The 14,244-nt window shown below is 51.9% G+C and overlaps 1 protein-coding gene across 1 annotated transcript in view; it reads left to right on the top strand.

Moving 5' to 3' along the window:
• Col20a1 (collagen type XX alpha 1 chain) overlaps positions 1-13,054 on the top strand; it is a 37,801-nt gene extending 24,747 nt beyond the window's left edge. Inside the window, exons 21-35 of the mRNA XM_021647886.2 lie at positions 1,366-1,508; positions 1,798-1,907; positions 2,229-2,387; positions 2,460-2,537; positions 3,229-3,315; positions 4,133-4,186; positions 8,044-8,139; positions 8,211-8,264; positions 8,341-8,394; positions 8,819-8,872; positions 9,793-9,864; positions 10,474-10,509; positions 10,591-10,657; positions 10,737-10,907; positions 11,340-13,054. Coding sequence (XP_021503561.2) covers positions 1,366-1,508; positions 1,798-1,907; positions 2,229-2,387; positions 2,460-2,537; positions 3,229-3,315; positions 4,133-4,186; positions 8,044-8,139; positions 8,211-8,264; positions 8,341-8,394; positions 8,819-8,872; positions 9,793-9,864; positions 10,474-10,509; positions 10,591-10,657; positions 10,737-10,907; positions 11,340-11,413 — 1,309 coding nt within the window. The 3' untranslated portion in view covers positions 11,414-13,054. The remainder of the gene's footprint in view (positions 1-1,365; positions 1,509-1,797; positions 1,908-2,228; positions 2,388-2,459; positions 2,538-3,228; positions 3,316-4,132; positions 4,187-8,043; positions 8,140-8,210; positions 8,265-8,340; positions 8,395-8,818; positions 8,873-9,792; positions 9,865-10,473; positions 10,510-10,590; positions 10,658-10,736; positions 10,908-11,339) is intronic.
• The last annotated feature ends 1,190 nt before the right edge of the window (positions 13,055-14,244 follow it).

The raw sequence follows: 14,244 nt of genomic DNA, 5'->3' as shown, positions 1-14,244 counted from the left end.
TTCTCCCTTGTCCCTCCTTCCCGCTCTGCCCCACTTTTATAATGTTGTGAGATTTTCCAGCTTGGGGAGTAAATGGCATCTATTTCTTCCTTACAAGCCAGATGGGCTCACTTGCAGAGCATAGGTGAGAGGGTACTCACGGAGCCTAAAGCAGCTCCACCAGAAGCCTTTACCTGGCATGAGTGGTGACTTCCCCAGAGCCACATAAATGGAGCTCCCCTTCAGTTAACTTCTTCCAGCCTACAAATTCTAGAGACCCAAGGCAACATGCAGTTAGGGCAGAATTACATGCAGGAGGGAGTGGCTGAAATCTCAGGTGAGGCTCCAGTGATCCACCTCCTCCTCTGGGGGAATAGCAACAGCGCACAGGTCCAGTGCGTGGTGTCTTGTAAGCAGGCAGAGCTTGTCTGCTGAAGATGGCAGCTGTTCTGTTGGGAGGACCATGATGGTGGGGGAGGTCTATCACAGAGCACGTGGTTCCATCCTTCAAAGTCCAAGATCTAGCCTAGTCTTTCAGTTGGTCAGGGGACTAACGAATGGGCTGGTGAGGCGAAGCCACCAACCCGGAGTGCAGGCAACTGAGTGGTCTTGTTTTTGCCTTCCTTGTCTCCCCTGCTGTCCCCGTCTCTACACTTACCACAAGCCTGAATCAAAGCTGGGTGCATCTCCTCAAATGAGTGACTTTTCCTGTAGCTCTCCGTCTATCTATTTGCCTTTCTGGGGCTCCAAAAGAAGGCGGGACAGCTAACTAGTTTCCCCAAAGTTCTCACTTAACCCAAGTGGCCCCCACCGTGAGAGCTACTGCGAAGGATATTCCTTTCTTGTGGTGCAGCGGAGAGCTGCCAGAGAAAGGAACAGTACATGAAGTCCTGTGATCATTGCGTTTAGAGAATTGTAATTGCTCTGTGTGTGGTAGCACCTGGAGTCCTAGAACTCAGGAGACTGAAAAAGGATCACTGTGAGTCTAATGCCAGCCCAGGCAATGATGGCCTGTATCAGCATGGGCATGTACTCTGCATTGCCTAGTCTGATACCTCAGCATATGTACTCAGTGGGAGCAGCTCTTGAATCCTGGGACTGCTCAAGAGACCTTCCTACTGCAGTCTCCCTGGTCAGGGTCCTTTTAATCTACACTGCAGCTGAGCATAAGGGTCTCAGCAGCCCTTGCCCAGTGACCTCAATTGTAGCCTTGGCCTGTCTTCAGGGAAGAGATGGTCTGTTGGCCCAGGGGCTGCGGCACTTCTTGTTGAACACTGACGGCTTTGGGTATGCTCTGCTATACCCCCATGTTCCTTATAGGGAAACTGAGACCAGAAGACCTTGGCTCGGTCCCTTGAAATCTGTTCCAACTCCTTGTCTCACCAGCGACATCTACCCAGCAACCCTGCCACCAGAATACACCATTGTCTTCCTCGTGCGTCTGCTCCCTGAGACACCCCGAGAAGCCTTTGCACTGTGGCAGATTATGGCTGAGGACTTCCAGCCCATCCTTGGGGTTCTGTTGGATGGTGACTGTGGGCCCCATATCACCCTTGGAGCTTGAGAGGGATGGGGCCCCCGCTTACCTTCCTAACCTCATAGAATGAGTCCAACCGATGCCAAGCCCTAGTTTCAAGCCATGACGCCCCTCAGGCAGCTAAGCACAGACACCCATCATCAGTGAGAGCAGATACCCTGGGTAGCACCAGGGCTTTGCAGTGCGGAGGCCCTGCTCGGGTCTTGGGGAGGGCCTTTGGTCTGTCACTGCAGCCCTCTTCCAACTTACCATTTTCATCTCCTCCCTATCCTTTCTGGCAGTTGGCAGAAAGTCTCTGACTTACTTCAACCATGATCCCAGGGCGGGCTTGCAGGAGGTCACCTTTGACCTGCAGGATGCGAAGAAGGTTTTCTTTGGAAGCTTCCACAAGGTCCTGGGAACTGTCTGCATGAGTCCTATAGGCCCCGACTCTCTGGTCTGGCTCTCCCTGCATGTGGTTGTCTCCCCTGAGAGTCAAGCATTGGTTGATCTAGGGCCTTTGACCCTGGTGCTCCTTTGTTCTGATTGCCCCTCCTTAATTTGGGTCAGAGAACAAATTCTTCTCTTTGGAAGGCTCCTACAGCAGCTTTCCCTGGGGAAGGTGAGGCACCAGTAGGTTCCAGAGTGGAGTCAGGATCTGACCCTATGTGTTAGGCCCCCTTAATCTGTCTTGACCTGATCTGGGGTGGGAGATTTACTATGGTTTCTGCAGGTACACGTGGCTGTAGGTCACTCCAAGGTCAGACTTTATGTGGACTGTCGGAAGGTGGCTGAGCGACCCATTGGGGATTCTGGCAGCCCACCCACAGCTGGTTTCATCACACTGGGGAGGCTAGCCAAGGCTAGGGGGCCACGGAGCAGCTCAGCCACAGTGAGTCTGGGCCTTGCCTCATGGGATGGGTAGGCTCTGCCTATGGGGCCTGACCTTTCCCCTGCCTCACAGTTCCAGCTCCAGATGTTGCAAATCGTGTGCAGTGATTCCTGGGCAGACAAGGACAGGTGCTGCGAGCTTCCTGCATTGGTATGTGACAGCAAGGCCCTAGATACCGCCTCTAGGCCCTGTGAGAGTGTCAGTAAGGCTCTGTGATACAGAGTCTGGGGTAGATGGCCTGACTAGACCCACTGTGCTGAGAGAGATGAAAGCATACCTTCTGAATGAGATGTCTAGGGGCCTGAATAGGAAAGTCCCATGGGCATTTGGGGGAAGGCCAAGAAGCTTCATCTGCAGCTACAGCAGCTGCTGTGGACTGGAACATATGCAGGACATCCAATTTCCATCAGTGACAACTATGTGTCAATTAGAAGTCCCTGGTCAGCTCTAGAGAGAGGCTGTTCCCTCTTCTCTATAGGCCCTGGTAGAGACTCATGCAGGGAGGCTGCAGAGTCGTCCTAGTCCTGCTGGGGACCTAGGAACTGTCCTCACTAGTTCCCTGAGAACCTACACTCATACTAAGCTTGGCCATGCTAGGAGCCTGTGAGGAGAGTGAGGAAAAGGAGATTCCATCATGTCGTAGAGCTCATGTGGACATCCAGGAAGGGTACCCCGAGCCTGCTACCTACACAGGACTTAACAGCCTTTACTCTGACCTGTCCTACTTCTGATGATGACTCTGGAGGCTTCCTGACCTTAGGTGTCCTTTGGCCATTCTGAGTTTTAAAATTAGAAGAGATCCAGGGAAGGTCCATTGAGTAAATGATTTCTCTTCTTCCAGAGGGATGGAGAGACATGCCCAGCCTTCCCTTCTGCCTGTGCCTGCTCATCTGAGACCCCTGGGCCACCAGGGCCCCAAGGCCCTCCAGTGAGTCCAGTATCTTCTCCTCTGGTGATAACCTTCTCCCCTGGGTATAACCAGCGATTTCTGCTGCTATTGGTAGAGGTGGAGTGCTCTACAAATGCCTTTCACACCAGTCTTCAGGAATCCGGAACCACCAGCAGCCCTCCCTAAGCATCTGACACAGAGGACAGGCTTCCTTTGGTTTCTTCCATGGCTCTCAGTCCCACCAGCCCAGGATGGGCAGCCCCTCTGCACACTGGCTGAGCTTTTTTCCATTAGATATGTCCTCCATCTGTGGGCAGATGCTGGCCTTTCTCTGCCAGGGAAGTTTCTCCAATGTTCCTGACGGAACGAGCTGGTCTCCAGGACTGTCCTAGTGGTGGCTGGTGGGCTATTATGTGGCAAACTGTGAACCATAGCCTTGCAGCCAGCTCTGCCCTGGGTAGCAAGGAGTTGGCCAGCACCATAAGCCCTCCACCTTGGGCAGGCATGGCATCCTCAGGGGATGTTTATACCTCTTCTGGTCTTCTCTCTGCAGTCCCAAGGCTCCTGGGCTAATCTTTCAGGGTTGCAATGCTTCCAAAGCCAGTGAATGCAGGATGCCTGTCCAGAGCACTTACTCTGCACTTGGAGGTCCACATCCCTCGTTGTATATAGGCCCAGGGTGTGACCTCAAATCTGCCCTACTCCAGTGGGTGCTCATCACTGGGGAAGAGGACAGTAAAGGGTAACCTTGATCTTCAAGGATCCTTTTCCTCTCAGCAAATACAGATAGGATCTGCTGGAGGGAGCCTGAGTGTATGATGGGGCTGGTCCTCAGTCCTAATCTGAATCTTTACAGGGCCTCCCTGGAAAGAATGGCACTCCAGGACAGCAGGGACACCCAGGGCCCAAGGTAGGTCTTATGGAGTACAAGAGCCATGAGCCTGGTCTGACCTGCAGTGAAAGAAGCCTGCACATTCGGAGCATAGGGAAGGGACCCCCACTGTAGCAAAGCAGGGATCTGACCTCACAGGGAAATCAGCAATTGTTATGTGCCCCATTCCCACCCCACCTCACTCCTGCTTGACATCTGGCCCTGAACCTAGTACTTAGTGGATATTTGACCTTTACCCACTCTCACAGGCAGGATCATCCACATGGCACAGGTCAGGAAACTGAGGATGGGGGGCAGTGGGTGTGTCCAAGCTACCTAGCTCCTCAACTCACTCTTTATTCTCCTCCACTGACACTTGCTAACTCCTCATCCACAGCACTCAGGAGACTGAGTTCCAAAGTGGTTTCAAACATGATTAGTCTCTGAATTTGTGCCGTCTACAGGGTCTATGGGTGTGTTGGAGAGAGGGTCTGACTCTGCAGAGGTTTGTAGGTGTGTTAGAGCACAGCATGACTTTTTTTAAATGTAAAATTAGTATCTGTATGAACGGAGGAGGCACAACAGCCCAAAGAAATGACTCATTAAAGTTGACTTTGATGGGTGAAATGAGTTTATAGGGGATTAGTCAGAGACAAATATAGACAATTGTTTTGCCCTCCATCTGAATCTGGGTTCAGAACACTGGTATTAAGGCAGCAGAGACAGCTACAGGTTCAGACAGCATGCGCGCTGCGCAGACAAAAGCAGGCAGACTCTGGGACAGTTGCGTGTGCTCCATCCTCACCCTCCTCAGGGATTGTGCTGGTCTTAGCAAACACTGTCTGACTGTGGAAAGGACAGCGTTCTTGCTGTAGGTTTATAGATAAAACAGCTAAATGACAGCCTGCTGCAGGATGATTGGTCTCATTACACAGGGCAGGGTCTAGCTCGCGGTCTTGGCCTGTGGAGCGTGAAGCTGATGGCAGCGTACTTCAGGTGGCGGCACTACCCCTGCAGTGGCCTACAAGGTGCCAGTCTTGCTGGATTCTAGGTTGGTAGGCCACAATGCCACATGAGCAGAGTACAAGATGTGCAAGGAGTGGCAGCTGCCGGGATATGCTCCTCCCCTGCCCTGACGCCTTCACCTCCCTCTTTGTCCTCCAGAGGGTCTGTCAAACTGCACCCCATCCTCTGTCCTGCCTTAACCCTGGCACAGTGCCCCTTGGGAAGGACTGTGTGTTCTTGGGCAGAGCTGGCTGAGGCCTTTGAACCTTGGACATGTGTAAATAGTATCAGCCTTCCATCAGTGAGGGGAATACTCAGCCCCCCTGAAGGTGCTGCAGGGCTTCTCCCTGTCCGGGCAGTCTGCAGGAGTTCAGGAGTCCTCGGGGATGGATCCTGTGTCCTTATGTGCACAATGCCAGCTGTCCCCCCTTTGGAAGCTAAGCTATGTGCACCTGCTTCCCCATGGTAAGCCAGCTGCTCTCCAGACCACGCCTGGATAACTGGCTGATATTGGCAGGCTGGTGGGTAGAAATGTACATGGCTTTTGTTTGTTGTTTGTCTGGGAGAGGGTCTCACTGTGTAGCCAGGGCTAGCCTGGAATTTGCTATGCTAGCTCTGACGTCTTTCAGAAGCTGCCAGGCTTTTCTTGTTGGAAATGTGTCCTGCAACCCTCCGCTGTGGGATGTTCTGCAGTTTGGAGTCAGCTGTCCTGTGAAGTGACTTCCTCGGCATTTGTTGTGTGCCCTTTGAACTTGTTTGCTGACTGCTGTCTACCTAGATTTTTTTTTAGGGTAATTTTTGTGTATTCTACATCATTGCTCTGCTTCTTCTGGGTTTTGAATTTTGTAGGCCATTTAAAAAAAAAGCCTCCCAAGGTAGGCAAGATAGCTCAGCAGGGGAAGTTGCTTGCCACCAAGCCTGACTACATGATTTTGACTCTCAGGACCCACACGATGAAAGGACAGAACCGGCACACATAAGTTGTCCTCTGACCTCTACACGTGTGTTCATAAACACTAAATAGATATGTGTTAAATACAATTAAAATTTAAAAAGCCTCCCTTAGTCTGAGAGTAGAAAGCAGACATCCTCTTGTTTCTCTGGAACTCTGGGGCCTTTCAGACCTGCACTTGGTTCATCCCCAGGTCGCTTGATATGAGGTGGAAAGAGCCATCTCCAGTCTGTGAAAAGCCAGCCTCTAGTCCCTGTCCCTGAGGCTTCAGCCCTGCTAATCAGTACCACCTCACCTAGTCCCACCCCAAAGCACGCTTCACCCTTCCCGCTGGCTTGTCTATCAGGCCCATGAGTCCAGCCTGGCCAAATCGTTCCTGTCCACTGGACAGGTCCAAGCATCATGAATGACAGTGGGCCTCCATACCCAGAACTCCTGCCTATAGCCAGTTATAGTGTATATGCATGTGTGGGTCAGAGGACACATCTTTAGGTGAGTTCCAGGGATTGAACTCAAGTCACCAGGCTTGTGCAGTAAGAGCCTTTATCTGCTGAGCAATCTTGCTAGCCCGGTCCGATCCTTTTCAGAACATCACTGGTTCTCCTCCTTGCTTACAGAGCTCACTTGTCCATTTAGACTGGGAAATATTGTCGCTGTTTTTATTGGAATCAAGTTCAGGTTATAGTCGTACTTGGGAGGAAGTAGTACTTTGAGAATTTGCGTTTTGTCATCTAGGAGCATGGTATCCTGTTTGTTGAAGGGCTCAAGTTCATGCCTAAACATTGCTCCTTTTCGCTGCTAGTGAAAAGGGTGGTCTCCTCCCTATAGCTGCTCTCGTAGTTTAGGTACAGGCTCTTTCCCTAAGGGTTATTTTTGTAGCCAGCTTTCTTGTTTGTCTTCTTTGTGATTATTTTGTCTCCATGTTTTCCAGACTGACACGAGATCACGTGCATAGTTGCTTTCCCTTCCCCTGCCCAGTGTTTATAACTCTGGTTTCCTTTTCTGGCCTATTGGTGTTGGCGAGTAGCTCAGAACTTTGTCACCTGGTGTTGCGTGGTGGTACACATGTCTTTTTCTTTCCTTTGGCATAATAGTAATTCCTTAAATGCAGAGATGACTCAGACACTCATTTTTATGTGATAACAAAATTCCTTTAATCTTAATTTATTTGAAATTTGAAAAACAAATCAAACAGACATTAAATAAATGTATCATTTGTTCCGTGACTAGGGATATGATAAAGCAATTTTTTTTCTTGCAGCTACTCACTGCTAATTTTGCTGTTTCCCCACATGCTAAGTAGTCTTGCCTCATTAAGAAGCCAGCATGGTGATGGCCGTCATCACTGTTTAGTATGTGGCAGTGTGCTGCATGCTGGTGTCATATTTATAGTTGTGCATTAATAAAACTGAGCAGTTTTCTTTACCATGTTTGAAGCATTGATTTGATTAATAAAAAAAAAAGTTCAGAAGTGCTCCCCCCAATCTTAGTTTAAACATCTGGGGTCACCTGTCCCTTAGAGCTTGTGAGAACCAAAGTTTGTGTTTGGGGTATCAGAGATCAAGGAGATTACCCTTGATCCCCTACATATCACCCCACTGAGCTCCTTCTCTCCTCTTGGTGGTTTCTTCTCCAAGCCCCTTTGGCACCAGAGCAGAAAAAGAGTATTGGGGTGGGGTGGGTGGAGGAGCTAGCTTCAAATCCTGGCTCCACTGTGGCTTGTTTGTGGCTCTGGATAAATGACCAGGAGCTGGTTGTGCCCTACAGATGCGTCCCATCAGGAACCACTCAGGGTAGGCATTAAAGGCACCTTTGTTCTGCAGTGAAGGTTCTTGTGGCCTCGTATGAAAATCACTGGGTGGTGGATACAGTGCTGAGGCAGGTAGTGAATAGAAAGGGACAGGGAATATGTCTCCTCAATTTCTCCTTGTGTCTCCAGGGAGAGCAGGGGCCACCTGGACAAACAGGACCCGAAGGCCCTGGAGGTCAGCAGGGGTCACCAGGGACCCAGGGCCGTGCAGTCCAGGGACCCATGGTAGGTGCTACTCTGTACCCATCTTTCCTTTTGTCTCTCTTCCCTGCCTCTCAGTCCATCTTCCACTGTAGGGACCACCAGGAGTCAAAGGAGAGAAGGGAGATCATGGCTTCCCAGGCTTGCAGGTAATGACCAGGGCCATGTCAGGGCAAGGATATGATATTGGCCTCTGCCTGGTGGACTATCTCTATTCCTTCACAGGGCTTCTCTGGCCAGCAAGGCATCCCAGGGAAAACTGGCCTACAGGGACCAAAGGTACTGGCTCCAGGCCCAGTAGGTGGTGAGTGGGGGAGTAGGCCCAGGTAGAATCTTGGAGACAGAGGCTACAGGAGATGAGGAAGTGAAGAGCCTTTCTCCTCCTGAGGCTTCATCTGCCCTCCTCCCGAAGGCCTGGCTAGCAAGAAAGCTATCTCAGCCCACACTAAGGACAAATGCTGTTACTCTGAGGTGTGGTGAAGGGGGGTGGCTCCTCTAATTAGGGCTGGGCCAAGTTGTAGGTCCCGCCTTCCCAGGGTAGGTCACCTTCTTGGGGAAGTACTGGCCTGGACCCAAAGGGCATCAAGTTGGTAGAAGAGAAATGCCAGTGAAAAGTCTGTGCCAGGGGCTGCTGGGTGATCACCGTAGAAAACACGGGCTGATATAAGCCCTCATCTCAATTTTCCTCTCCTCTGTTCATCAGGGAATGAGGGGACTGGAGGGACCTGCCGGCCTGCCTGGACCACCTGGCCCTAGGGTAGGCTCTTCTCAGAATCCGCAAGGCTCCCTGGAACTGGGCGGCTAGTTTGGGAGAGAGGCAGCAAACACCACCTGCCACTGTTCAGACCACGCTGGAGGAGGGAACTGTTCCGGCTGCAGCCTTCCACAGGGCTCTACTGGGCATTTGAGTGTCTGGACGCTGGAGCACCCCAGCTCTATTCCAGAAAAGGCCCTTGCCCCTGGACCAGGTTGCTATGGAAAGGAGCCCTTGTACAGGCCCAACCATGCCAACTCTTCAGGGCAGGGGTACCAGGGCTCCTGGCTGGGCTTGGTAGGGGTATGTGGCTAGACTGGCTGTGTCTAGCTGCTACCGGACTCCTCAGTAGCTGGGACATCAAAGGCAGCTCCATGACCCTGCAGGAAAGCTGGGGTTTCATCACCTTCAGAAGGCTTTCTTCCTCAATCCTGGAGGGTTTTCTCTGTGAGCTCTGTCCCCAGCGAACCTCTGAGAGGTGCCTCAGGCCAATAGCTAAGACTCAGCAGGATATGCTACGAGGACTACCCTCTGGGTCTGGGGAAAGCTCATTGTGTTTCTGCCAGAGTACCCAGAGCCTAGCAGGGAGTATTTCAGTGCAGAATAAACACTGATGGATATTGGGTGAGGAGTGGTAGTCTACCCTGGATGCTGAGTTAGGTGTGGAGTGCCTGTCTGAGTACAGAGCATAGGTAGGGTTTTATCCTGCATGTTAGGGGAGGGGCTTGGAGGGGCTGCCCTGGGTGCTGGATTCATGGTCTTCTACAAATAGTGGTTTAGGAACAGGATCTGAAGCATGAGGGCAAGGCCTGAGAGTAGCTAGGGTTAACCTTGTGTGGTAATGGGCCCCTGAATAGCAAACCAGGACAGGAGAAGAGAATAGACTCCTTGGGGCTCAAACTCTGATGCCTGCATTTTTACAGGGGTTCCAGGGCTTGGCAGGGGCCAGAGGCACCGACGGGGAGCGAGGACCCCCAGGGGCTGTGGGGCCCACAGTAAGTATTTCCCCTACACTCCAGCAAGGCAACCAAACAATAGGAACTGTGCAAGCGCGGGTTCAGGGGCTGCCTGATTGAATATCTGCCTTTTCAGAGTTTCCCATGGCTTCCATGTGGACCCAGAATTGGAAGGAGGCAATAATTGACTTTTGAGGATCCAGCTCCCTAGGAGGCCACCTCAGCCATCAGCCGAGAGGAGTAGGGTCTCAGCAGCTTAGCGCCCCTTAAGTGGGGTCTATAGTGTGGGCATGACATAGAGGAAGAAGCAGGTTGATGAGTAGGAGTTGCTGGCTCAGGCCTGCCTCTGGGCCAAGGGAGGGTCTTTTCTCTAGGCCATGTTTCGGCTGTTTGAGAGCTCTGCTCATACTCCCCAGCACAAAATGCATAGCTGGAGCTGGGTCCTCCGCAGATCACTCCCAGCTCCACTTGAGACTGTCTCTGCTGTGGACATCCAGCTCCACTTGCTCACCCTGGGCTGGAGCTGAGAGCACAGACTCCTGGAACTTGGTAGTTGGGTTGGGGCTTTGGCACCATGTCAGCTACACACCATGCCTGTATCTCTGTGCCTCTATGCTGACAGCTTTTTCCCTTTCCCTCCTGCTACAGGGTCTACCAGGGTCCAAAGGTGAACGAGGAGAGAAGGTGGGTGAAGCCCACAATATGGAGACTGGGACTCCCTTGTAGCACCTGCCGTGGGTCCCCAAAGCCATGTCCTCCTTTCAGGGAGAGCCACAGTCCCTTGCCACCATCTTCCAGCTGGTGAGCCAGGCCTGTGAGTCAGCCATACAGAGTAAGTGAAGACCACCCTGCCCTGCCCTGCCTTTTCCTTACTGGTGAGGCTGGCACCCAAATGACGTCTCCTTCCCCAGCACACGTGCTGAAGCTGAATTCCTTCCTCCACGAGAATGCCCGTCCACCAATGCCCTTCATGGTAGAGACAGCACAGCCAGGAAGACATGGATCTGTAGAGCCTCCTGGATCACACAATGAAGCTCTACTTCCTGGAGACTGGGGACATATCTACCACCCTGAGGACCAAGGTATCAGGCTTCCTGCTTGGAAAGGATTCTAGAAGTAGACAGTGGCTGGTTTCCTGCACACACGTGTGTGTGTGTGTGTGTATGTGTGTGTGTGTATGTGTGTGTGTGTGTGTGTGTGTGTATTTCCTCCTTGTCAGCCCCTTTACTCCAAAGATGTCTTCATGAACCTGGAACAGCCTCAGGTGTCCACAGGTGACCCCACCTCATTTAGAAGTTGTAAAGTCTCTACTCTGGCCACTGAGCCCACACTAAGGTACTTGCTTGGGGCTCAAAGACCCGATGAGCTCTCTCATGAATGCTTAGCCTTTGGCCAAGGGCTGAGCCTCATGCTCATCCCCAAAGGACCCAGCCTCCCTCTGAACAGACAGGTCAGAGAACAGGAAGCCAAAGCTGCTACGTCCCCTGGTCCTGGAATGTCCCCTTTCCTCTCAGGTGAGCCTGCATCTATCAGCCACATAGGCAGCCCTGGACTGCAGGAGGGGCAGACCCCCAACCCCCTGGAGTGAACAGGTAAATTTCTGTCATCGTGCCAGCCATGGGGCAAGAAGGAGGGATAGCTGGAGTGAAGGGTATCCACTTGGGCGGAACAGTAAGAGAGTGGGAGATGGTGCTGTCTCCACCTGAGAAGAGGCACTGTCCATGAGAGTGGGGTGAGGCTGGCTGTCCTGCAGACCCTGGGTGTGCCAGCAAGGGTGAGGAGCCACAGACCGAAGCAGGGGTTGCGCTGCAGGAGTGCCGGATGCTCATGGAGCTTAGAGGAGCCCTATAATGGGAGGTGGCTTACAGAGACGGGACCTCAGGTACACATTCCAGTGAACAGCTGGCCAGATGAGGGCTGCTGAGGTCTGAGACAGAGCACTCTGGGCATTCTGAGCGTGGGCGATAGAGTTGATAGTAGGGAGGCAGGGAACAGCACCAGATGACCTCTCCCCTTTCTCGTGATGTCCCGAGCAAGCTTCCCATGCGCAAACCGGCCTTAGGAGGTGTTTCCAGGTGCAAGTGTGGGGGAGGGTACAGTGAACGCAGGTGGGGCTCGAGACCAGGTTAACACAGGTGAGCTGCGTGAACACAAGTGCAGGTGAGCACAGGTGGCGCAGGTGGGTTCAGGCGTGAGCAACAGCATTGTCTTCAAGTAGATGATGGAGCCGCAGACATCTGGGAGCAGACTCAGCAGGCACAAGGGCTTAGGGGTGCTAAAGCGTGTGTGTGATGGAAAGTGGGTGGCAGGAGTGGGGAGCCAACTGTGGACAAGCTGGAGCCCTGGGTGAGTACAACAGCCTTGTCCCTGGTTGGGAGATCAGAGAACAGCTCAAGGTTCTGCTGTTTCCGTGTCACAACAGAAGCTACTGTGTGGAGCCTTCAAGTCCTCACTTTGGGGAAGCCTGAGCTCACTGTGCCGGGAGGCTGCAGTTCAGCTGGACCTGCCCTTCTCTCTTGCCAAGACCCTCCCTCTGCCACTTCAAATCACCCTGTACTTCCCCAGCACCATCATCCACGTATTTGTCTCAACGCAGCAAAGGACAACTACAGCCTCGTGGGACAGAGAAGGGGAACCAAAGGAAGACCGTGAAGTGGCAGGAGTCGGAAGGGAAAAGGGTGGTGTTCCCCCCAGAGTCCCTTCTTTGTACCGCTTCCTAGTTCAGATAAACCTCTGCTTGCTCATCAGCCTATGTGAGGTGTCTGACCACTGTCTCCCACCACTCATGTCACCTTCTAACTTAAAACTCTCCAGGATTCTTGGGCCTCCTCAAAGCCCAGACTCCTTCCTCTGGGCCCATCAAGGCTCAGCATGGATCCTGTGCTGACCCTTTCTCATCCTCTACCCAAGGCAGAGGTAGTCAACTGCTCAGTCACTGCTCATCTTCACCCTACTAAGGTACAGACCTGTTCACCACTCCATTTCTCAGGACTGCTTGTCATTCCAGGGGCGAAGCACTGGAATGGCCTCCTGCCAATTTTAGCACACAACAGGCCATCGACTATGGCTACCCCTGGGCCTTTGCCTGTGCTGTCATGTCTGCTGCGCTCTTCCCAGGGCTATATCCCCGACACCGTCTCCCCCTCAGAACAGTGCTGTCACTTCAGCCCTACTGTCCTTTTCAGTCCCCTTTGCTTCTGGGTACGAGCAGTGCCCACCTGCCCTGTCCCACCCCATCCCCAGTCCAGTAAGTCCAGATCATCTTCCCGTCCTTCTGTGCTTGGCTCCCAGCATGGGGATGTCACTTTAAGACCTGGTATCTATGGCCCCTTGTCTTCTGGGTCTCAGAGCAAGGTTGTCCTCTCACAGCACCTCAGCCCTGGGTCTTTTACCACCTCGGCGAGATCATGTAAGCCTTACCCCACCGTGCCAGACAAGGGTCTGGATTGGCATGAACTCATGACACCTGTATTCCCAATCCTGGCCCAGCTAAGAGTCAGAAATGTCTATTTCCTTATTCAACAGATATTAAGCAACTGTCCCACTGCTCCCATCTCTGTAGCTAGACCCAAAAAGTCCAGAAACAAAGACGGGAACCCACATCACTGGGAGGAAGGGTGAAAGTTTTGACAAGGAATAAGAGATGTTTGACACCTACAAAAGGAACAGTCTACCATGACTTAATGTGTGTGGGTATGTGTGTGCATATGTGGGCACACAGGTACATGTATGTATCAATGCCTGCATACATCTCTGTCTTTACACATGTGTCTCTGTATACATGTCTATGAGCATTTATATATGTGCACATGCACATCTGTCTCTGTATGCCATGTTGCACACATGCAGGTTTCCCTGTGCCTATAATTGCATGCATTTCTGCATGTGCACACATGTCTGTATGTACATGTATCACTGCATGTATGCATGTGTTTGCACATGTGTGCAGCATTGATCCTCAAGAAGCTGTTATAAGACAATGAATAGTTTCCTTCTGGACCTGCATGCACACACATATGCTTTCTAACACACATGTACACATGTACATAGATGTACATTCACAGTCCAATCATGAACAGCATTGTTATGCAGGTTTATGGCATGTGCTGACAAGGAAAAGGAAGCATCCGAGGATAAAAACACTGGGACAAATGAGCAGTCTATATCAGATAAGGAGGAATTTGTGTTTACTTTGGTCTATTAATTTTTTAAAACTTACACTGCACCACGGAGGCAAGGAAGGCTATTAATAACATGAAGCCCAAAATAACAGGAATAAATGAAGGAAGGCCAACTTGAAGGATGGTATGTGGGAAAGAAACTGAGAGGCAAGTCAGCAGGAGACATACCTGAGACGGAGAATGCCGCTGAAACCACCACTAAGCGGCAGGATCAGAGGGGGGAAGTGTCCAGGAGCTT

Source organism: Meriones unguiculatus, chromosome 4 (genome assembly GCF_030254825.1).
Source record: "Meriones unguiculatus strain TT.TT164.6M chromosome 4, Bangor_MerUng_6.1, whole genome shotgun sequence".
Taxonomy (NCBI): Eukaryota; Metazoa; Chordata; class Mammalia; order Rodentia; family Muridae; genus Meriones; species Meriones unguiculatus.
The sequence above is the reverse complement of the archived record's forward strand: the minus strand, read 5'-3'. Positions and strand labels throughout refer to the sequence as shown.